Source organism: Anopheles maculipalpis, chromosome 2RL (assembly GCF_943734695.1).
Source record: "Anopheles maculipalpis chromosome 2RL, idAnoMacuDA_375_x, whole genome shotgun sequence".
Taxonomy (NCBI): domain Eukaryota; kingdom Metazoa; phylum Arthropoda; class Insecta; order Diptera; family Culicidae; genus Anopheles; species Anopheles maculipalpis.
In genome coordinates this window covers 71,279,531-71,304,251 of record NC_064871.1, presented here as the reverse complement: position 1 = coordinate 71,304,251, position 24,721 = coordinate 71,279,531, and the positions used below count along the sequence as shown (strand labels likewise).

At 42.5% G+C, this 24,721-nt stretch overlaps 5 protein-coding genes across 6 annotated transcripts in view; 2 read left to right on the top strand and 3 right to left on the bottom strand.

Moving 5' to 3' along the window:
- Positions 1–24,721, bottom strand: part of LOC126567447 (RNA cytidine acetyltransferase) — a 617,063-nt gene that overhangs the window by 71,349 nt on the left and 520,993 nt on the right. The window lies entirely within an intron of this gene.
- Positions 1–24,721, bottom strand: part of LOC126568770 (copper-transporting ATPase 1) — a 342,507-nt gene that overhangs the window by 47,156 nt on the left and 270,630 nt on the right. The gene's annotated exons all lie outside the window — the stretch shown is intronic.
- On the top strand, positions 711–8,650 carry LOC126556108 (uncharacterized protein KIAA0930 homolog). Its single transcript, XM_050211319.1, has 6 exons — positions 711–885; positions 4,003–4,592; positions 4,673–4,851; positions 5,148–5,398; positions 8,358–8,507; positions 8,590–8,650. Exons 1-6 carry the CDS (start codon positions 753–755, stop codon positions 8,628–8,630), a joined length of 1,344 nt encoding a protein of 447 aa, XP_050067276.1. The 5' UTR covers positions 711–752; the 3' UTR covers positions 8,631–8,650.
- On the top strand, positions 10,168–14,619 carry LOC126568840 (spondin-1). The gene is made up of 4 exons (XM_050225494.1): positions 10,168–10,390; positions 11,740–12,131; positions 12,195–13,266; positions 13,967–14,619. Exons 1-4 carry the CDS (start codon positions 10,168–10,170, stop codon positions 14,617–14,619), a joined length of 2,340 nt encoding a protein of 779 aa, XP_050081451.1.
- Positions 20,564–24,721, bottom strand: part of LOC126556104 (cholinephosphotransferase 1) — a 257,829-nt gene continuing 253,671 nt past the window's right edge. The window contains exons 5-7 of the mRNA XM_050211314.1: positions 21,196–21,354; positions 20,938–21,102; positions 20,564–20,851 (exon numbers count right to left, since the gene is read on the bottom strand). Coding sequence (XP_050067271.1) covers positions 20,564–20,851; positions 20,938–21,102; positions 21,196–21,354 — 612 coding nt within the window. The remainder of the gene's footprint in view (positions 20,852–20,937; positions 21,103–21,195; positions 21,355–24,721) is intronic.

Genomic DNA, 24,721 nt, shown 5'->3' with positions numbered 1-24,721 from the left:
GGGCTTCCAGCAGCTGATCTTAGGTGTAGACGCTGCTTAACATGCATGTAACGTATAGTAACGCTTTCAGCTGTCAAACCACAAATGTTTACAAAATACGCCTCACACAATCGCACGACGGCATCAAACAGCAGCAGAAGTCACAGAACGGAAAGCGTACATCGAAAGTTTGTTTTTTTTGTGGTGTGTGCTTGTTTTCCCGGCTTTCTATTTTCCATATGTCCTTTCAACGCCACCGCGAAAAAAACCGTCTAAAAAATGACAACCAAGTCCGTGTGAGCGGCAGAAGTGGTATCGAGAAGAAAACATTTGCGCAATCGCGATGAAACGTACTCGCCCGAAGTGTGATGAACCAAAACACGACCATCGTCGACGGGTTTGCCAGTAGAGAAGCTATAGCACCATACTTCAGTCTAGCAGTGTGTGCCACTCCGGAAGCGAAACCTAACGTCGTAGAGTTTAAGTTGAAGGCTGATTGTTCGAAAGGAAAAATATCGATTGTACGGGTAAGACGCAGTGTGTGCTGAAAGCATCCTGCGCAACTTATCGGAATTTGAATAATTTTGAAAAGTGAAAAAAAGATGGCCGTTTGGAACTACCGCCAATGAATCTACGCATACTTCCGGTGCCCGGTTGTGTACGCGTGTGAAAAGGTAACTACGATTACCACTGTTCGGATTGCAGTTGTTGGAGAAATCTAGCGCTTGTGTCCCACACGTGCAACGGTGGACGACCAACGGCGGGCCTTCACAATGTCGGCCGGATCCGGTGGGCTCGGTGGGACAGCCTCGGCCCTGCTGAAATCACCTCAAACGGCCCTACAGTTGCTGCTGGAGGAAATCAACTTCCAGCGTACGAAGGAGATGCGCCAGCTGCTGAAAGACGGTGAGCATTTACTAATTGCGTACCAGTTCCTCCTGAAGCGAGAAACATTTTAATTTCATCCTAAACTCTTATACGCCCCATGGGTCCAGTAAATGGGAGGGAGATTGCTGTTTCCTTGATCTGCTGTCATTATCGATTTTTCCAAAACGACGAACCATTCCAAACGTGTGTCCCCTTCCCCAACGGCGATGAGTTCATTCGACGATAATAGGCGAATATGCGCACTTCTCTCGTGCTGCTACTAGAACGACCGATGGTGATGATGGTTTCCACAAATGGCTCTGCCTTCCAACGCAACGGTTGCTAGGATTTTGCTGGCACGCAAAACGAACAGAAACGTCAGGACGCTTGTTTATTCTTTTTTTACATTTGCTTATTACCGAATGACAACAACAACGTTGAGATGGTCACAGAAGGAAAGGATATTTCTCTTCCCATCCTGCCGGTTTGCTACTGCTACCCTGCGTTATTATGCTGGATATCCGCAACATATCGATTTCAATTTGGAATGCATTTTTACTGATCGACCCCCCACCCCCCTCCTCACGTAAGATCCCTCTCTGCCGGGTGGTCGCGCACCGAATCTCATTATCACACGGCACCGGCAAGAAATATTGTCGTTTGTCTTGAATTTCATTATCCAAATGCTTCTGTTTGTAAGCGACGCCTTATCGTCACCACGACTGACTGCTCTGCACATTGCAATGATTCATGGGAACACTACGGAGTAGGTTATACTTAAGCCGGTTATGGTTAGAAAAAGAGGAATACAATGAATGCAATATCCCGTCATTCAAGCAGGTTTAATCATATTGAACAAACCGTGAGTAACGTACTGCTTGTTTGTTGTTCACGGTCTAGTGAAGTTGAATGATTGGCAACGGAAAACTGCGTCTGTGCGGGATGATTCTGCTCGTAATACAAAGACCCATAAATCCATAAATACGCACCCTGTCCAATGAAAGGATCGATATGCATTTGAAGATAAAAGAAATATCTGTTTGTGTAACAGTAACAGCTGTGTGTAGGGATAAGGGCTTTCTTGTTCGCTGGCGCACAACATTGGGATGTGTATATAACGTGTATTCAAGCTGCCCCTAAGTTGGGCTTATCAGTGAAGTGCGTCGTATCTCGGCGTCTTCATTTTGGCAGCGCCATTAATCATCCCGAGAGTTTCGAGATGCACTTGTCAAGCAAGTCGTGCCAGCTTCTCAACTTATGTTGAGATTAACTGCTTGTTGCCGATTGTAGAAGTTCTAAAGGTCGAAATTGCCATTAATACTTTTACAAAATAGCTTTTATTATCCAATTTTTTAAGATTATAGAGATATTGTTCGGTTGTTCATCTTTACAAAAATAAGTAATTTTTATTTCACAAGAAATATAGTCGCCAAATGCATATCCTTCCATGCTAAATGCAAGCAAAAGCGTACAAAGAATGTGTTGCAACGATGGGTGTCTTTCAACGTTTGTGTACTTACGTCACTGTTTTAACAGGAGACGTCGCATGCCCTTTAGGCAGTATTTTATCAAATAATATTCCACATAATATCGATATGTTTGTAATGTATCTGTCCGTTCGTAATCCTTAATGTCAGCATTTGCCTTAGTATGCTAGTAAAACATTACAGTTGTCCAGTAGACTAAAGATACATCATAGATATGAATGTAGTGTACCTTATTTATCGGTGGCTGATATATGAGACTGCCTAGCGGCTTACTGATCCTGACTTTTATAATAACACTCACCGATCGTCCCGATCCGCGCTCATTTTAGCACTCACATCCTACATTAATGTTATCATCAGCCATAAATTGTGTTCCAGCTATTGATAAAGAATATCCTAGCTATTGATAAAGCTGGTATTATAACAAGACTCTTTTTTGATTGTCTGCATAAGCTCGAGCGATTGATTGGCTGGTTGACTTTCCATGTCAAAGCACATCCGGTAAATAAGTTAAAATGATAGGCTAGCAAAGGGCCAGTAATAGCATATCAAATTTATTTTATTTATAATTATCAGTGTCAGCAGTCAAAGCACCGAAACTAATCACACAATTTAGAAAACATATGGAGACAGAAATTAAAGCGAAATATGGAATTTTCACTGGTAACATACATCTTGAGGACATTCAGTCACTAAACCAAGGTTAAAGAAACTGAAAAAAATAACGACAAATAATTTCAAACCTAGTTCCCCAAGCAAAAAAACAGTTCAGCAATGTATCGAGTTCCCGTGACGTAGAAAGGTGGACAAGCAAATTCATTAAATTGAAAAATATAGATCACGTAACGTACCACGTACTTCAGTAGAGGCAACACATAATTCTCCACAAATTTGCATGAAACAAAAATGGCTTTGAATTTCGGAATAAAATATGAAACCGTAACAAATCTCTTCTAATGGACGTACTACTCGTACATCAGTTTATCCTGGCCCGACATCATTTGAATTCGTGTATAAACGTATAGGACAACAGTGATGAATGATATTTTGTGGCTACCTTAGTTCAATGACTACCGGTTTCTTAGGCCGAACGAGCCTAAGCCTAACGGTTGAGTAATCATGTTTGAAAGGATGTTTTGCATCGGAAAGAGCTCGCTCTGGAAATAGCGATATCGTGAATAAGCAAAAAAAAAAATCCCTAAAACAGCATGAAAGCCATCAATCTGAAACAGATACGAACAGTTGAATGATTTGAAAATGTTAAAATAGATTGAAATAATATTCTAAACTAAAAGGGATCCGGTCCAGTGGTAAGGTGACAATGTCCCCGGTCTTTACACGGCAGAACCAGAATTCAAATCCTATCCGGACCGTTCTCCCGTAGCGAAGATAGACTATCCAACTACGTGGTATCAACAAGCCTAGTAAAACGACCGGCCGGTGTGACCTAGTAGATATTAAAGCCAAGAAGAAGGATATTGTTAACTTCTAACGACGAATTCGTCCATAAATTTCCAAGATATTGTCAAAGAATGATGGTGGTGCCATTCTTATTTCGCTCACTGTAGTTAAGATTAAAAATTAGCGTGGCAAAAATAACAATAAATGTATGTAAAATAATATTTTCTTTTGATGTTGTAATTCGTGTGCACCTTTCTATACCTTCCAGATGGTGGATTTGTCGTCCTGCAGGGTACCACCTACTGGACGGACCTGTTCGTGCGACACTTTCTCTTCCAATCGGAACCGGAGCACAGTATCGACTGTGACGATCTGCTGTTCTTCGTGCGCAAAAAGCACATCAAGGGTTCGTCCCGTGCCATGCCGCGGTACGAGACGGAAATCGAAGTCTTCCGGAAGGACTCGCGCAAACTGCCGATCGGTGACCCGGACGTCGACTGGGAGGAGACGGTCTACCTGAACCTGGTGATCCACCAGTTTAACTACACGCTCACATTGGCCATCTGTACGCGCACCTCGCCGAAGGAGCTGCAAGTGTTGCGGCGCCACTCGCAGAAGGTGTACGCGTCCCCGAGCCGTCGAAAGATGGACACTAAGGGTGACAGTGAGGAGATCACCTATCCGCACATCTGCTTCATGGTGGATAACTTCGACGAGGTGTTCCATGACATTCTGGTGCGGGACGGTGAGATGGTGTGTGTCGAGCTGGTAGCTACCGATCGGGACGGCAGCGTGCAGGGCGTCATCTTTCTGGGCTCGATCCGTTACGATGCGCTGAAGAAGGTGTACGACGCACGGGTAAGTGTTATCTCTGGGTGAATTGTTAAAATGGGGTACTAATCGTTATATTTTTCCTTCTTTGCGCACTACACACGCAGCAATCTAGTCTAGGCTCGAAAGTCGCACAACGAATGTCTTTTGGTTTGTTTAGTTCTGGTGGTCCACAGACACGGTGCGAGTTTGTACGTATGAAAGGTCCACAGGGCAAAGGACACGCAGAGATGGCGGTCACGAAACCTAAAGGATCGGGTGTTGAAACACCGACCAGTGAGCCAGGGTAAGAAATGAAAAATAATGATGAAGTGGCAAATAGCTAAGGTTAGAGAACTTCGTAGTTTAGAGGCCTAGCTTCCTGGAATGTTTAGCTGATTTGTACTGAATTTAGCTATATTGAAGCACTGGAATGTCCTTTTCCATCTACCTTCATGAACTCCATCTTAATGTCCAATTGATTGGAGATAGAGCAAGAACATCGTGCTTTGCCTGCACTTGACGGTCACTCTTAATGCATACTTTAATATACTACCAGAAAATTCTAATCCTTTTGCTACACACTTCCCTCCTTCTCAACAGGTTCTGTGCCACGGACATGTGGGACTCGGAATGGGAGGAAGACTGCGAAGAGTACTACAACTATCGACACCAGCGCCGGCTTAGCGATCCCAGCGCCAATCTAAATAACTTTAGCCGTTACGGCTGGCGTACGAAGAATCCGGGCGATCCAGGCTCGTCGTACGGTGGGTCTAAGGCACGTTCCGAAAACGAAGGGCTGGACTGTCTAGCGAACGAAGTGTCTGAAATCGAGGCCGGCGATTTGCGTGACGGTAAGATGAATGTCACTCTATCCCACGTTGTTTCGATCAATCTCGCTCACGATCATGTGTAAAGAAACGCTTTCATATGCAAACGATCTCCAATGTGCTCTGACCGTTGTTTTCCCTGAGTTCCTATTTGTTACCTGCATGGTTGTTGGGTTTGTCACTAATAAGCACTTAACATACTAACGCTTCGAGAACGCCCAAAAACCATGCTCATTTTTCGTCCCCGATCCCCGTATCTGCATGCTGCATGATTTTACTACTTTATCTTCTTTGATCAGAAAACTTCGCTTACAACCGTCTTTTGCTTAATGCACATTCGTACTAACATTGGAGGCGAAATTCGCCCCAAAAATCAATCGTATCTGTAGACCTTTGTGAGTGCGCGTGTGTGTAGGTAGGATGCTGAGCGTGCACTTTAACATAACTCTAATCTTTACTCCAACCGGTGGGGAAGCAGGACGATCGCGCTTAACCTCAAAATTTGGGAAAAAGAGAAAATCATCTCCCCACAATGTTTTTTTTTTCTTCTCCTTTATCCATTCCTTCCTTACCAAGCCAACCTTACCCCATTTTTCGTCCCAGTTGTGTGAATTGTGTTTCCCTTTTTTTTAAACAGCCAAATTGCCACCTTCCATCCTATGCCGCCGCTCTCTAAGTAGTGTGCCCTGTCTCTATACCTTTTACTACTCGCTAGTGTGACCCTGTTTGCAAAACTTCCATCTCTAGCAGCGTTTATAATATACCGTAGTTAAAAGTGTGAAGCACCCAAATGCGTTGGAAATGAAAAGCGGATTTCCCATCCATTCCGTTTCCGACCACTTGGTGCGGCTTCTGCTGTTTTGGAATAAATTCTTTTAATCGTGTACCCTTTACAAAAACCACCATTACATCCTTGTTCGTTTTGCTTATAATTTTTCTCTCTCTCTCTTTCTCTCTCTCTCTATTTATCTCTCTCTTTTATGTGCACACAAACACACATACAAAATACACGCACATTTTCTTCACGTGGAAAATGTGTCGTTGTGGTTGGTTGTATTCTCGGGACATTTTTTGTGGAACTTTTCGAACTCGTTCACCAACCAAATCCCCAGATCGTCCTGCTTCCTCGTCCGCCAGCGTATTGGGCACGAGTCGATCACCGGTCCAACAGAGGAGTGGTGGTGATGGTCCGCTAGTAGAAGCCGATGGCGACCCTGCGCCAGTATCCAATGAACGGTGTGCCTTTAAGAAAACGTCCACCGAAGGTACCGCCGAGCGTGTTGATCTTGTGGCGGAACCCTCACCGAACGGTGTCGTCACCACAACGGCGGCGAACAAAACCGGATGCTGCAGTTGCTTCGGTAGCCGAAAGCGCTGGTCCGATGTGGACTCTGACTTGCAGATGTCAGATGTATACACCCCGTGTCCAAAGTGTGGTACATCCGAGCGGGAAGAAACTAACCCTAGCGAATCGGACCGAAAGCGACTCGAAACGCTCGAACTGCACGATTCACCGGCCTGTCTGGCCACGGTATCCAAGGGCCGTTCACCGCTCATGAAACATCGCAACGTACTGATCGTGGAAAGTGAGCTAGAGTTTGCGGGCGGTGCCAAAGTACGGACGAGTTCCTCGCCGGATAAGCGAACGGCAAAGAAAAAACCACCACCAGATGCGCTTAGCACAGTAAAGCGGCGCGAAAACGGTTCGAAAACTACGCAAAGCCCTAAGAAGCGTCTTAGTACACCCGTGTTTCGGTCGAAACGTGGCAGCAGCACAACGGAGCTGCTTTCCGATACTGCCGGCAGCAAATCAAACGTTAAAGCGAAAGCTACCAATGCGATCAACAACAACACCGGCATGAACAGACGATCCGCTCCACCATCGACCGCTACCGAAGCGACGGAAGCGACCGAAGAGTACGAAATGGCGGACGATGCCGTCTCGCTAAACGGTGGCGGTGGCGATCTATCGGTCGATGGTGAATCGTCGGCAGCCGCCATCGTTGATCCCAAGCAGCGGATTCGTGTGAACGGTCGCGAAGAGTTTCCGGCCGAACGGAACAACGGAACATCGAATGGGAATGGAAACCACGGTGGGGAAAAGCAACAACACGCCACCACGGTGGCAGGGGTCGCCAATATTAAGGAACATCGTGAGCGACGAACGGCGAATGGTCGTTCGTCTGGAAATGGTTCTTCAACAATGGTTGGGAGTAGTCGCTTTTCGTTGATCTACCGGAGAAGCAAATCTTCTTCCGCTACCCCGGCGGTTGTTGTGACTAAAAAGGATGATAAGAAACAGAAACCTACTATCGTTGCCGAAGCACGTGGTAAAATTGGTGAAGCGGATGAAAAGCTGAACGTTGAAGTTCCTACCCAAACAGTTGTAGAACCGGAAGCAACAAAACCAGTCCAACTAGAGCAAGACAGCAAGCCGGATTTGGCGGTGATCGATCAGGACATTAACGGTAATCCAGATGAGAAGTTCACCACAACCAACGCGACGGAGGATCACGAAACGACCGAGGAAAGCGAGTTAAGCAATCGTGCCATATGGGCAGCACTGAAAGAGTTGCGTGCAAAGAAAGAATGTTCCACCCTGCCGAAGGTGAAGAAACCCAGCTACAACAGTTTCTACGCACGTCCAACAATCCTTGGTAATGAACGGGAGGGAACGGCACTACCGGCAGGAACAGCTGTGGGAGCAGCAACTGGCGTTACTGTGAATACAATTCCAAGTCGCCGTACGCCGGATGGCACCAACATCTACTACCTGTGCGATTACCATCCGAAGCGACATCAGCATGGTGGTGAAAAAGGTTTGATTTTTAAGCTGAGAGTTATTTGATTTTGTTTCTCGATGTGCTTTGTTTGGAGAGATGTTGTCTATTATTTTTTTGCGATAGAGAAACACGACATCCACCACTTGACACGTGTTTGAAGTTAATGTTTCGTGTACCATGTTTTTTTCTTACACTTGTAGAGCTTGACGATGGTGCATACAATCCGCTCTGGACAACGAAAGGATTCACGCAAACGTTTCACTTCTGGAAGGAGAATCGTCGCCAGCAGTCGACGCCATTGAACGCCTTTCTCACCTACGTCACGTTGCCGTGGTGGAGTATAGCGAAAGGTAAGTTGCTTATTCGCAATTGCAATTGAATTTCAGTAAAAAAAAAGAGAGCTGATACAATTCACTTGGTCGCTTTTTTCAGATCTTCTAGACCACCGGGAGCAACCGATACTAACCTTTTAAGCGTAGGGAAGGAATTGGAAGGTAAAACAAGGTTGCGACATCTCAGGACCCTTCACAACACACACGGCTGGGTAAAAACGATCAAATCGAAGGAAGTACCGTCTTTTACAGGCCATCAGCATAAGCTTTAGTTTGAGATTTTTTTCAGGATTTTCAAGCCCATATGACAAGCATTAGAATAGCTCGAGCAATGCAGGATTCAAAATGTACAACATTTTTCGACTTCCGATCACACATTACACCAGTTTTGGCTACGGTGTTTCATTCGATAAAACAACTTGTAGTTAGGTTTACAAAGAAGTCAAATTCATATTGACAAAATTTGCCAATCAAAGCACTATCAAGGCGAATTTGTATTTAAAAATCCCTTAATAGTGGTTATGAAGGCAATTTTGTTAATAGAGGATGATCTGATGATGTTCTAAAATAATCAGAAATTGTGTTATCAATTGAAACAACGTAGCTAAAATTATGCAATGTGTGTTAGGAAGTCGAAAAATGTTGTGCATCTCGGATGCCGCTTTGTTTGTACTGTTCTAATGCCTATTCTGTGGGCTTAAAATCCTTAAAAGTCCTATGCCGATTCGATTTCGAAAATTCAGTTTGAAATTTGTTCGATGAATCAGTCTCTCACTCTATCTCTCTAGTCAACAAACGGAAAACCCCGTGTGGACAAACATTCCGGTACAGGCATACGTTTTGTGATAATAATATGTGCATCTTCTTCTGATCATTATCTCGTCTGCTTTAAGGTGATCCTCGGGAAACTTTCTAGCTTGGTAATCTCTTACCCCCTACGATCGCAAGAAGAAGCATTTGACTTTGGAGCAAAGTTAGCTAGGGATAGGAACGAATATTCAAATAAGCAGAACGCTTTAGTATCTTCGAATCTCACTTTAAGCTCTAAACGAGTGCTTGCATTTTTAAATGAACAATTCTCATTTCTCAGTGGCTAAGGTGTAAGATGAGTTAAGTTCCAGAATGGAATTGAGTGCCAGCATGGAATTGAGCGATCAACTTTAAGTTAAAAAAGGAGACAGTGAGCCAACGGATTATTTTGTTTATTTCGTATTGTGGTTTAAATAGTTTTGTAAACTTATAAAGGAGAAGAACCCGTTTTGAGCTAATACAGCGGACGAAGGAATTTAAGTGGGCGAACATAAATATAAAAATATTTGCAAAAAAAACAACACTGTATTGATTTTGACGATTTTCATCTCTCGGGCAGCAGCATCGAACCGAAGTATGTTCGAAGAGGGGAGCGTACTTGCTGATAATCCGAAGCACCGTGCAACAAAGGGATACCAGTCGAATACAGGCCGATCGCGGCTCAGTCGCTAATCAGCAGCCCTAGCGCTCACAGTGAAGATCGTCTCCCGTCGTTACCCTTGTACAGTGTGGTGACCCACTGTAATCAGTGCAGCAATCAGTGAAAACAAAAACATTCCACAGTACAAGAAGCACAGGGGAAGAGCGAGAACTAACCATCAAGAAGTGACTGATAAGCGAGAAGGCAGAAGCTCGCCTCTAAAGAAGCATGGTACCCACCGGTAGGGTACGATCGTCTCTTATGCCGATCGTCATCCCTTCCGTTTTGCTTGTTCTGCTTGCTGTGTTTGTGAGTGTGGCCGAAAGTTGCAGTAAAGTTCCGATTGTCGATGGAAGAACGATCAGCACCGGGAAACTGCCGGGTGACAATGGGTACCGGCTAGCTATCCGGGACGATCCAAAAGGATACGAACCGGGCAAGATCTATAACCGTAAGTAATCGCACACCAAAGAAGGCGGAAATCGCGTGGAGTACGCCGAGAAAGGGAATATGCATTTCGTCATCGTACTTGGCAGCAATGTGCTCTAATTATGGTTGATGAAACATACACGCACGCTATGTAGCATGCGTTGAGTCTAGTCGTCGTGGACTGCGGGGAACTAGCTCATCGCTGATAACTTCCTTTCGCGCAACAAGTGCACACGGTTGTACGATTGTACCAGTACAATCGTCTTGAATTTTACAGATGTTTCAATTACTTTACATTCAAGACAGTTGAATTAATACACTTTTCATATTCTTCAAAAACGGTCTGACAAAATTGATTTCGTTGCTTCAAGTTGCAGTGAAAGATCTTTTCTTCAAATATCAAATGCTGTCCAATAACTTGGATAGAGGAACCTAGCTGTTACTAGACAATTCGGCTTTTAAGCGCCTGTAGGCGGACTGAGCGATCGTGTGGGGCCCCCGGCTCGAAAGGAGCCACGAACAGAAGCCCAGAACGAATTGGTTGTTGAAGAACATGCTAGGCATGTAGAGTTGCAGTGTTCTTCATACCACTCCATGCTGCACCATGTAAAGAAACTTCGTTTACTTAGGATACAGATGAAGCAGTCTGTGAACCACCCCCTCTCACCCCATGCTCACCACATTTGACGTATAAGGGGCTCCTGTACTACTTTCACTTCAGGCCTCAGAAGGTTTAAATCCGCCTCTGGAAGAGGATCCTAGAAAAGATCATCTATCGCATAAGAAATCCTCAATCGAAACCATCTACATATATAGCTTAGAAAAGAATCCCATTTTTTACAATAGCGATCAATATAGTTTTTATAGCATCGGATCGTGTGATTAAGGCGATAGATTAACTGATCGCAAAGACATCGATCGGATAAATGAAAATCATGCGAACATTTATTTAAACGAAATTCATTGGTAAACACTTGGAGACGCAAATGTAGTTTCAGAGACTCGAAGCCTCTACTTTTAAATTGAAAAAAGGAAATTGCTAAGGATCTCGGAATTGTGGTGAGGCCGCCAGGGAAAAACTCGTACTATTGGAAAGTCACATGTATAGGTGTCGTACATGCATGGAAGGTAGATTGGCAAGCTTAGACTACCAATCTTACTCATTTTACAATGACAAAGAATGGTTAGTATTATTTTTCAAACTCACCTGTAGTATATTGTGTTTGTCCAGAGGCCTACTGCGGGTTTGCTTGGTGCTCCTGAGTTATTACGCACATGTTGAACCACTTATCTCTTTCAACGTACACTACACCTCACAGATTCACATTTATCGTTGAACGATCACGATCACACACTCGTCTCTTCCTACAGTATTTATCGTCGGATCGCGCACACACGCCAAACTACAGCAATTCACTCACTTTACACTCGTGGCACATGCTCGCAATGGCGGCAAGACGTACATCGCCGGTCCACGCCGGGTTGGTCGGTTTCAGCTGTTCAGCGATGCACTGACAAAGTTCCACGATCAGTGCGTCAACACGGTAACGCAGGCTGACGACTTCCCGAAGTCAGAGGTGCAGGTGATGTGGGTAGCACCACCGTCCGGTTCGGGATGTGTCAGTATCTCTGCCATGGTGTACGAAAGCGACCAGCAGTGGTTTGCCGACGACGGTGCACTGACGAAGGTGTTGTGTGAACAGCAGCCAGTCCCACATCTGCAGAAGGGAGAATGTTGTGCCTGTGATGAAGCAAAGTACAGTGTAAGTATGGATTGTGCAAGTGCAAGTGCTTAAGATTAATCTGCTAATGGCACGGTTTCACAGCTTACCTTTGAAGGCATCTGGTCGAACGAGACGCATCCGAAAGATTACCCGTTTGCGATCTGGTTGACACACTTTTCCGACGTTATCGGTGCATCGCACGATACGAACTTTTCCTTCTGGGGCGAACAGCACATTGCTACCGATGGTTTCCGTATGCTTGCCGAGTGGGGATCGGTACGTCTGTTGGAGCAGGAATTGCGAGCGAAAGGATCACGCCTTCGCACGCTTATCAAGGCGGCTGGATTGTGGTATCCGCGCGTTAACGCCAACACTACCTCGAACTTCCGTGTGGATCGGAGGCATCACAAGATTTCACTCGCCTCCATGTTTGGACCTTCGCCGGATTGGGTTGTCGGTGTGAGTGGGCTGGATCTATGTCGATCGGATTGCACCTGGACGGAGACGTTGGACGTCGATCTGTATCCGTGGGATGCTGGCACGGACAGTGGCATTAGCTATATGTCGGCAAACGCAGAGACTCAGCCACGTGAGCGAATGCATCGGATCACCACACTCTACCCAGAGGATCCTCGCGCACCGTTCTATAATCCACATTCGAGCGATATGACACCTCTTGCTCGACTGTACATACGGCGGGAAAAGGTGATGGCACGCAGCTGTGATGAGCAGTTCTTGCAGGCCCAGGTGCTGGAGCTGGCAGAGAACACTGAGGAGGAAACGCGCTCCGAGTGTGCTACCACCGTGTACACCGATTGGACTCCGTGTTCGGTAACGTGCGGTAAGGGTATCCGGATGCGCACACGCGAATATCTGCAGCCCGATGTTGCGGCTGCTGCACGTTGCAATAGACAGTTGATTGTGAAGGAGATGTGTGTAGCGGAAGTGGCCGAATGTGAGGAAACCGGCGGGGGCGATGATGCAGCTAGTGGGGAAGATGTTGGACAGCTAGCGGCTAGTGTGGATGAGGCGGGTGAGGGCATTGGTGTTTGCAGGACGACCCGCTGGAGCGAGTGGTCCGAGTGTTCGGCTAGCTGTGGTATTGGAGTGACGATGCGGACGCGTACATTCGTTGAGCATATGGGCCGCAAGAAGTGTCCACACATCAGTGTTGGTAAGTAAGAAGGAACGAATTAAGTTACAGCACACGTAGTTCTTGCATTAATCTGAATAAGAGTAAAGCGCAGAAGAGATCAGATCGCAAGTAATCCCTTGTGAAGAAGAAGATTTCGACAAACATCTTTACAGGAGGAAGGCGGAGAAAATTGGTCTAGGTACGGTATTAATTAGTGATCAACTGATGCCACTCAAAACGGCCCAAGGACTAAAATACAGACTAAATCTGAGGTAAACTATCGATGAGGAACTGTCGTTTACAGAGGTGAATTTTGCCCTTCTGAGGCCCTAAGCGGAATTGGTGTTGGGGCCCCTTGAAATCTTAAGTGAGAAACGGGTAGTTGATTGTATGGTTGTATGGGAGCGTCCCCACGTGGTACTAGCTAGTATTATTGAGGACTCTATTGAGGACAGACTATCCAACTACGTGATATCAACAAGTCTAGCAATAGTAAGCCATTTGATGGTGGGATGTCTTACAAGCTAAAATTCAATAATCATTTAGGAAAGGATTAAAAAACATACTCACGGTTTTATTCAGCACTAAAACCTTGCTGTAGTCTTGCTTTTCTTGCAAAAGTCCTTTGCATTATCCAATAACTTCACATACGAAATGTCGTCTATAACATCAATTAGTGAAAAAATGTCCTTGAAGCGAAGTCTTACTTCCTTATTTTCGTATCTTCGTCCTCTTTCAGTTGAAAAACAAAAATGTATGCGACCCGACTGTTCCATTGCCGATATGGAAGCACCGGACCCTCTCTGTCCGGTGACCGCCTGGAGCGATTGGAGTCCTTGCAGTGCAACGTGCGGTAAGGGCGTACAGATTCGTACCCGTCTGTTACTTCTCGTGCCGGAGGAACAGGAACGCTGCCACAACCGTATCGAGCTAAACCAGCAGCGACCGTGCACGGAAAAAGCGGACTGTCTGTACGATACGTTCACCGCAAAGGAGATCTGCTCGCAACCACCCGAAACGGGCCCTTGCCGTGGTCGGTATCAACGATACGCGTACGACACCACCAAAGGTACCTGCGTCCCATTCTACTACGGTGGATGCCGAGGCAATAGGAACAATTTCCTCACAGCCGATGACTGCCTGAACACGTGCACGAAGATGCAGCTGGGGGACGCGAAAACCGAGCGTACCACGACACCCGATCCGTTCGAGGAACTTCCCGTCGACTGTGTGCTGTCCGATTGGTCGGAATGGACTGCCTGTTCCGTTACCTGCGGTACGGGACGTTCGGAACGCGTACGATCGATTGTAACACAGCCACGAAATGGTGGACAGCCTTGTCCACCGCGGATCGTCAAGCGCCGCAAATGTACCGGACCACCGTGCAATTAAATACAATTGTTGATGTTCCCCATATTGCACACTGCTGTAGAGAATGTTGAATGCAAATAAATGTATCTGCTTCATTAGAATAGAGCGTTTTCTTTGCTCTCTTCCTTTTTTCTTTCCTCAACTGTTCGGGTTTGTTGCAGTACTTTCCCTTTCATTAGCATCATTATCACGCAACGTTTCATTTCATTTTATTTCACTCGGCCATTTTACCACCAAACCCCGCGGTCACGGCTCCATACAATTCGTAAATTCTAGTAGCTTTCACTTCGCAACTCTACCCAATATTATAAATATAGCTCTAAACAGTTCTGGTTCCGCTTCCGATTTCCTTTCTGCCGAACGGGAGAATTCCCCCGAGACACATCCGCCTCTGTCGGGCGGTACGAAATTGGTTAGTGATTTACCTATTGGTTTTTACACCTGATTCGTTTGCTCTCTTAACACGTAGTGTCTGCATTGTCTTTTAGTTGTCTTATCGTCCATCAAACACGGCATACTAAAATTAGCACCGAGCGGAATACACTAAGAACTCTACTCAATCTCTCTTATGGTCGGGTACGCGGCTGAGCAAGATGCTACGAACCTCCACTAATTATTGCATTGTCCGTTGGTTGTGTTGTGATGCCCGGGTTACGTTTCCATTTTACTAATATTCTAGTGTTCTAGACAAAAGCTTTATCGGCAAGCTTTTACCAAATTCGGAGTCATATTTCGTCTCGTTCCCTTCGGGATCCGGATCAAACCTTCTTTTTAGTATGGTGGTATTAATTTGAAATTGTTGCCTGTCTTACTGTTGCAATAAATCAGATATGAATAAACTGCCTATGCCATCTTATACATCGGTTTGTATATTGGTGTGGATTTCTTTGTTTCGAGACGGGACGACTTCTTCTAAACTAAAGCACACTGTTAATGCCAGGTAACAGATTTGGTTCTAAAAGTAACGGAATCGTAAACCAGAGTAATTGTGATAGGCAACTCCCGTTCATATCTCTTCAGTTACTGGCAAGTGAGAAGCATTAATTTTCTATCCAATCACCTCAACAAACCTTTCCAAACCTTCCCGGGGATAACCTGCTTTTTCAGCGATTTCTGTACATGCTGATTTTTCTCTATATCCCTCTTGGTAATGGATATTTCATTACTTCTCAAACACGGTGTGGTTTGCGAGGCGATGAGTTCGGTGTGATCCGCGGGCTTGCACTATCCTCCGACGCTGATCGAAGCCCCATCGCGTGTGGTACCGTCAAGTTGCGCACTGGCGTCGTGGGGTACGAACGTCGATTGTTGTTGATGGTTGACTGTTGCTGGTCCAGTTCGTCCGTTTCTTTATGAAGTGAGAAGTAATTCAACAGCCAATGAGCAGCGGAGGGAAAAAATAAAAATAAAATAAAATTAATATTTCGTATGTGTAAGAATATAGTTATCTTATCTAAAAGATATTTCTATAAGTTTCTAACTAAAACCACTACATTATACGCTAAAAAGCAATGAATGGAAGATAAAGAAGTATATATGTTCTGTCTCGCTGATTACATGAACAAATAACAAATAAAACAGATACACAACAACACATTGGAGTATGAGTAAGGGGAAGATTTACTCTCTAGTTTCGATTTCGTTCATAATCGTCCTGTTGATCGGTACTGAAAACGCGCAAGAACACAACTCAAAACACACTTATACTACACGCAACGAAACAGACGGACAATTTCGGACCACGACGGAGGTAGAAACGTATTTTTTTAGATGGAAACGAAACGGGTTATTGCGATCCTGCCGCTATAGAGGGATAGCGGCGTCGGGCGACAATGCCATCCCCCCTGACTTTGTTAGTACTAAGTAAACGAAAATAAAATTCATGCTCACATAATGCAATCAGATCTTTGGCTTAATTTGTGTCACTTAACTGGTGGATGGGTGTTTAAAAGTAGAACCGAATCGCTATACATTTGTTGTAGTATTATTTAATCTATTTTATATATGTATTTCGAGATCACCAAACATACGATAAGTCGTAATACAAACATCATTTGAAAGAGTGAACCGAACCCAGTATGAACCAAAGCCTCGTAAAGTCTTTAGCAAATATCACAAATCATGGTAAAGATCAAATTCTAGAAAAAAAACATTGTGTAGGTACAGGGTATATCAATATTTTTTAACGCGTTTCAATATATTTTTTATCTCATCCAGAAGTTTTTTGACGAGTGCCCATATGTTGTTGTTCTTCTCCCGATAGTTTTACCAGATATTTTTGTTCTTATCCCACAATATTTATAAACTTTCGAATATATTTTGGGTTTCTACTGTCGGTTTTTTTTTATTTCGTTTCGTATGCTAGAACTTTGACTGAATTTCTCGTATAATAGCATGAAAATGTTCCTCAGAGTGCTTATAGACTGTTATACGATAATTTAGCGCTACGTTCTAGCATACCAGTACACCAATAAAAATCAATAGTAGAATATATGAATAGAACATGTCATAAAAAATTGTGGAGTAAGAACAAAAATATCTGGGAACGCGTAAAAAAACCTCTGGGAACGGAAAACAAACACAAAAACTAAACGAAACCCGAAACGATTGATTATTCCGTCTCAAAAATAAAACAAAAACGTTTGATAGCAAAATCTGTGCACATCATACTCAATCTACAACGTGATAATAACGTTTAGTATATAAAAAAATTAATAAAAACAAAACAACAAACAAAACACAAACCACAGCATCATTAAGAAGTCATTCGCAGTCGTAAATACAACATTAAAACCACACAAAACACACACACGCACATACATACACCTAACAAAAAGGATAAGGGAAGATTTTAGTTTTCGTTCATCATTTACTAACCTTTCGAGGTTTTTGCGTTTTGGTTTGGTTTGTTTATAGCTAACGGTAGCAAAGTCGGTAACAAATATGCTCTTCGGTTATTGTGACGTGTACATACAGCAGTCGTTTAAATGGTTACATACAGTGGAGTGGATTGATTTGTGCCCTGAAAAACACACAGACACGGAAAAAACACAACCTGTCTCCGCGGAGGGGTTGTGGAACATTTACGCTTAAGAAAGAAACATTTTTCTCCGACCATAAGCAACGCGTGACATTGATTTACCAAAATTTCAAATTTCTTTTCCTATATTGTCACACCGTATATTTGCCAACGCTAGTTTTATATCCCGTATTCGTCTTTTTGTTCTCTTCTACCTCCATTTGGCGTTATTATGATGCCGGTTCACATCACTTACACTACATGTTCTACTGCTTGCTCTCTGTTTGAGATTAAATGAAAAACAAAACCCTGGGACTAGCGCTAGAGTTTTTTCATTGCAATGGTTGCATCTTCAAACGCGCTCGTATTATCCAACCCGCAATTGTCTTTCATTTAAATAAACACATGCACGCTGACGTCTGACTTGTCGATCATCAATCTGCCGACAAGGTTTTTACACGTATCTACGTATTTTACTGTGTTTTCATACTGTTTTCAAATTCAAAACCTACTGTGGCATTGGATACATTTTTACATGATTTGCTTGCATTTAAGTTACTTCACACGCACACAACCTTGTTACGAATTGAAAATTTTCCTCATTCAATTTCGATTAAAAAATTACCTGCCTCGTCATTCGCGGCACTTTAAAAAGCTTTTCGCTATAAAAATATGTTCCAACAACATCACACAATAACACTCACACACGCTAGGATACTCATTAGGGAAGGCGTGATGCTGTTGTTTGGGGGGCGCGAAGGCTTTACCGGGCATATAAATTCATTGGTTATGAAGTTCATTATGATGTTCATCGACACAAACTCGATCCTCCTACACTATACGCTTTTAGATAAACCGCGACAATGCTTTAGAGAGTCAATAAATAAGCCTCTAAATTTCTATTCCGTCTGAAGTTCTTCTGTTCTAATTCCTCAATCGATAATCTACGCGTGTCCTACTTAATAACATTATACACTACACTAGTATTCGTGTATATGTTGTTAAATGTTCATCCAATGTTCAATCAGTTACCACAGTAAAATAATATTAATGAATGTGAGCAACACCACATTTTCCTAAATTATAGTTGGTCGATACTGCTGAACGCAAAGAACAAAATATTAACATAACACATAAACAAAACGAAACACATAGGCACACAACAATAACAACCCTAACGTTAGAACCAAGGTGAAAGCAGCTAGCACGAACGGAAGATTTTTTTTAGATGACAGTGAGAACGGGAGTAAAGACAGTGACAACGCATAATGCGATATCGCGATAGACGAGAGATACACATTAATAGACGACAGGCAGCTACGGTTGACGGTACTCAATTGCCAGCGATTTCTTAGACTCTGGTAACAAATATCGGCGCTTTTGCTGTGTTAACAGGTGGGTAGATAAGTCTTAGTCCTAACCAAGGTAAAAGGATTTTTTTTGAGTGACCAAATTCAATTAGTTTACTCGACTTGCAATTACCTTCGAGAGCGAAACAGTGCTTAAAACGATCTATTATCTTTTCGAAGCCAGTTTTAAAATACAGTTTGTCATTAGCCTCAAAACAAGCCTCTGTTTCAGCGAATATTTCATCATTGAACCTCAATTTCTTTCCAGCCAGTATTTTTTTCTGGTCTGCGAACAGGAAATAGTTGGTTTCCTGTTGTTTCGTCACATATCGACGAAAAAATCGGCTTAATTGTAGTTTAAAAGCTTCAATGAAGCCTCTGAATCGTCCAACGATTGTGAGCACGGCACTCATTTTGGGCAAATGATTTCGCATGTCCAAATGATTATGAATCATGTGATACAAAAGTTCCTTAGACATCTCACCAGAGCTTCTTCTATCTCCTCATATCTCATCATAAATATTGTTCTACGTTTATTCAAAATCATTTTATGGAGCATTTTAAACTTTTTTTTTTGTGAAACAACATCTTTTCTTTTGAAACAACCACTGCGTTTTGCAGCGGCTGTGTCGCTTCGGCCACTTTTAAGCTCACAAAACTAATACTTTATGTTTGAAGGTGATTGTGCGGAGAGCCCGGGTATCAAGTCATTGCTAGGTTCGAACAGGGTTTTTTTACCCATGAAAAATCAACGATTGTTGGAAGGTTTTATAAGGTTTCCAACGCCCTGAGAGGAAAGAACAAGGATGAAGAATCAGAAAAGGGCAGCACGAGCCTGCCCTGGGATCAGTCAGGGAGCGAACGATCAGTCGCAAGTCAAAGAGTAAGAACGAACAACGATTAGAAACGAACACAAGCGTATGCTAAGAGCGAACTAATTTTTTGGTTTCCTCTACACCGCATTTACTAATAAACTGAAGCATATAGGAAAAGCAAAAGAAGTCGCGCCTCGTTTTATAACAATAATGGATTGCACCACATCAAAAGCTGCTCCACTGAAAGCACTGTAACTCATCATTTAATCAGCAGATAGCTTTCAAATTCACATATGTATTTTTTAAAGGTTGGCCAAAACTGTCCAAAAAGTTTAATTCATTTTTGTGCCACTATCTACATATCAGAACTACAACTTATCTACCCATCTGTTAGACAATACTAATCCTTCTGCAATAGAGCAAGAGCAGTAGTTTTGTCCAGTTTGACACCACAAAAGGATGGGCGAATTTCATACACCAACCACACCCTCCCTCCCCTTCAATGCAGACGGATTACGTATGTGTGTGTATGTGTTAGGCAGCGCCCCGGTAATAGCGCATGTTTAACCCTTGTGATCGCCTTTGGCGTGTATAACAGTGAGTCAATAAAGCTTATTGCTTCGCCTTATGTCTTTAGCATATCCCCTTTGTTTTGTTGTCTACTCTACATTTGTCCGAAGCTGATATTCTTTAGCACCACCGATCTCTACCTCACCCCCCCAAAAAAAAAAAACATAAAACATCTACATCCGTTCGCGAAAGCATTACGCTGCCCGTACTCCTCACTGGTGCAAGGAGGAAGCGTTTTGCTTTCGACTGCTGGCACGCGTTTGCTTTCTGTTGATCGTTTGCTGCTGCGAGGACTGCGCCACTGACTGCTGCTGCTGGTTGTTGTTGTTATTGGTTAAACTATGCGTACCGTTCTTGTTATCGTGACTGTGATGGTTGTGGTGATGTTGGTGATGGTGATGATGTGGGGGGTTCGTACCTTGTGATGTCATAACCGGCTTTGGTGGGTAGGGTATGCGGAAGAGTTCAATCTTCAGGTAGTCACAAATTTCCAGGCACACCTAAAATTTGGACGCGAAAAATGGTAAGGACGGCATAGTAAGGAAGAGCATTTTTTTTTTTTTTTTTTGTAAACCCTTTCACCCACCTGACCGCAGTATCGTATCAGATCGATAGTGCACCAGAGCAAACAGAACCACAGTACATAGTATTCTGGTAGAAAGCTGTTGAAGTACTGATTCAGGAATAGACACAGTGGGCCAATGAGCCCCCAGTCAAGGTACTCCATTTCGCTCTTGGTCATGTGGGCAACCTGAAACGGATGGCAACAACAACAAAATAGTCATTCAATTTAAACACAGCACGCCAATAAGGTTAAATCAATAAAGTAAAGTTCTCTGCTTACCACCAACCGGTTCGTCACCTTGGCCGTGATCATCCCGAACGCCATTATGTACAGGGCGGGATGATTTTCGTAGATCTGATCGGTTGATTTCTGCGATATCACGTACGCTGGCACTACGACGAACAGGAACGGGATGATCGGTGACAGGACGCTTGTGCCCTATGGTTTGCAGTTTTAGTTTGATTGGTTTTGATTTTTTTTTTTTTTTTGGGGGAAGGTACAGCACGCACGCACACATCCAAACGTGAAGGGATAATTCAGCATTAGGTGTAGTAGCAGTACCGTGGGGCCCAAAAGGAAGAAGGGACATTGACAGGCGATGCATAATAATGCAAGAGTAGAATAAAAAAGATACTCGATTAGTCCATCTTACAAGCGAACTGTGTCTTAAATAGCAGATAAAGGGAGGAAAAACTAGGAAAGCACACACACACAAAGAGACATGTGTACTTGCGATAGTGGTATGATGGGGGAGAAGTAGCAAGCATAAAAAATTAAGGAGACAAGGTGATGGATCTTTTTTTATTCTTACAAATGGATGAGGCGCGTATGAAATATAGGTAGAACTGAACAATGTGTATAAATGTTGTGTTTGCTAGCGACAACAACAACAAAAAAAGGAAAACAATTCAAAATAATAATGAAAATGGTGTAAAAGTGATCTATGTTTTACGACGGACTAATAGCATTTAATAACAGTTTCAAAATCACAAAAGCAATATGTTATTTACACCATCTGTGAACAAACAAAACTTGTATGCTTTTTATCGTTATTACATCAGAAAAGTAAAAATATTTGTAGCACTATAACGATAATAATTTATTTTTACTAACAAACGATGTTAATGCTAGCAGCTAATGAAGGATGTTTGAATGAGCATGAAAATTGAAAAACGGTGTACAGCGAATGATGCATGTCAGAGAGGTTATTAAGGACCGTTTTGTAAATAATTATTCAAATAGGAAAGGAACAAGGAAATATTGTAACCTAAATTAATGTCTTTTAGGAGAGTTTTTTTGTTGCTTTCTTTAACCATAAAAACAACGCCGATCCTTTGTAACCGTGTCAGTAGAATTAAATTAGAGTTGTTATTCGTTCTTTTTTTTTTTGTTTAAAGCAAGATTAATTCCTGTCTGTAACGATTATAATTATCATGTCCGTTGTGTAGTGTTGTAAGTCAGTTTAATATTTAAGCTTTGTTCAAATTAGTCTTATCCCGAACCACGTCATGTGTGTTTCTTTTCTGTTTCATGTTATCATTAAAAAGGGGTTTCAAAATGTTAGATCCAGCTTTAAAAAAAAAAAAACATTACACAAAAACCCACAGCACTAGTGTAAGCAAATGTATAGCGCGAAATCTTCATAGGTGAAGAACGACGGAGCAATTCAAACTATTCGTCAGCATGTTTCGTCTTTGGCCCGTAAACCGCAATAAGGGAGACAACCGGAATCTAACGTTTCGCGCATGCATCACTTCGAACCGCGCTATCGATCAAGCTACTTGATTGACAAAAGGTCAACATTTAATTGATTTACTTTTACTCAATTTACTTTGAAAATTGGATGATTATATTAACCTCGCGGTAGAGTGTAGTGGTGCACGTTGCCAACTTACGCATGAAAATCGTGTAAGAAAAATAATTTGATTAATGAAAAATGAATCGTATAAGATACGTGATTTGAATCTGAATAGTATACAATTTAAATCATAAAGAAATTTTTTTTTTGTAAAATTGCATTTGAAAAAATAACATTAAAATAATTACATCTTTTAATGTGCGGAATGATAAAGTTTTAACAAAATTAAAATAATCTAATGATCTGATCTGATACGCGATGTCACGAGAGAAACAACGATTGGAATATATTCGAGTTAGGATACAAAAAAAAAGACTGTTAATAAGTGTATATTTTACGGGCCAGAAATAGATAACTGTTTTCTACTACAATTTTCAATATTCCTCTTCGGCTAAAGCATTTTTAATATTAACTTTATTAATGTCTATATCGCGTGCATAATTGTCCACAGCATAAAGGGAGTCCCCGAAAGTATAAGCACGATTAAAATTAAATTTAAATAAATAAATAAAAATCAAATACAGAAATGGAACAGGTGTTTGTGGTGTGTTTTAGACTATCTCCCAAAAAATGATCTAATGATCGCACTTTTAATCTGACGCCTCCCAGCAAGGTTCAGCACAGGCTTGTCCTGACAGGCACAAGCTTTTCGCTTTTCGGCTCTTTCTTCCCGTCTTTTTAAAAACTGTTGATATTCTCCGCTACTTTAAAATGCTTTCTCAAGTGTACCTTGGTTTGCGCCCAAAAGAACTCAATCGGTTAGGCTTCCGGGCAGCTCGGGGGATTTATTTCTTTCGGCACGTACCGCAACCTCGTGTTCTTCATACCATACGATCGTGTCGTGTAGGCATAGTGAACAGAGGCCAAATCGGACCAAAAAAAAAACACAGGACCGTCGTCGATTCTAACGCTCCCGGGATGAAGGTATCGGTCCTCATCGTCTCCGTAGTCACTTGGCCTTTCTGTTTGAATTTTTCGAGAAATGTAGATTTTTCGGCTTCTTCGACATCCTGGCTTTCAGAGCACGGTGTAGTATTGACTACCCGCAAGAGTTTTGTAGCCAAAATTTACGAATTTACGACTCATCGTCCATCACGATGATACATGAGGATTGGCGACACAGTAGCTTGATGTTCAGCTTCCGTGGTTTTCAAATTCAATCTTGCCTTGGCACGTTGGATGTTACTTTTTGGTGTACCCAGTTTTTGAATCACATCTCGCAAATGGAACTTTCCTTTCTTTGCTTGAACGCTTTTGCTATTTCCCGGTTCAACGGTTGATCGACAGGACCAGAATTTCGGTCACTTTTCGGCGCACTCTCAATTTCTCAATTTCGCAATTCTTCTTTCGGAGCACCATTTGTGCTAAATTCTCAGACGCTATGGGAAAAATAACGATTTCAATGCACTAGCTAGTAGCTTTGAATGTAAATATTCAAACATATCAAGAATCAGCCGTCTACGTCATCCGTTTGCTAGAAACGTCATTTAGGAATCGTGCTTATACTTTCGGGGGACACTCTTTATATGGCAGCTTTTGCTTAAAATCATATTTTAAAGCAATTTTGAATAAATTTAAGAAAATCTGTAATATTAATATGATATTTTTTTTACAAGATTTACGACTAAATGTAAAATAAATAATATGTGAAATGTTTTTTCTTAACGTTTAATTAAAAATCGAAGAGGAAGGTTTAAGAAAAAATAAAAGAAACAAGAGAAAATTATAACTTCTCATATATTATCCCAAAAAATGAACAAAAAGCCAATTAAGTACGTAATTTTGTCAATATTTATGATTTCAAAAATCGCTTTTAATTGCAGTTTTATTCCACATGGTGCCACAATATATTTCAATGCAAAAGAAAGAAAAAGACGATTTTAATATGAAAAAAAGTTAGCTAAAATATGTGAAAACTATTTTCTGGCCTGTAAAATCCTACAAACT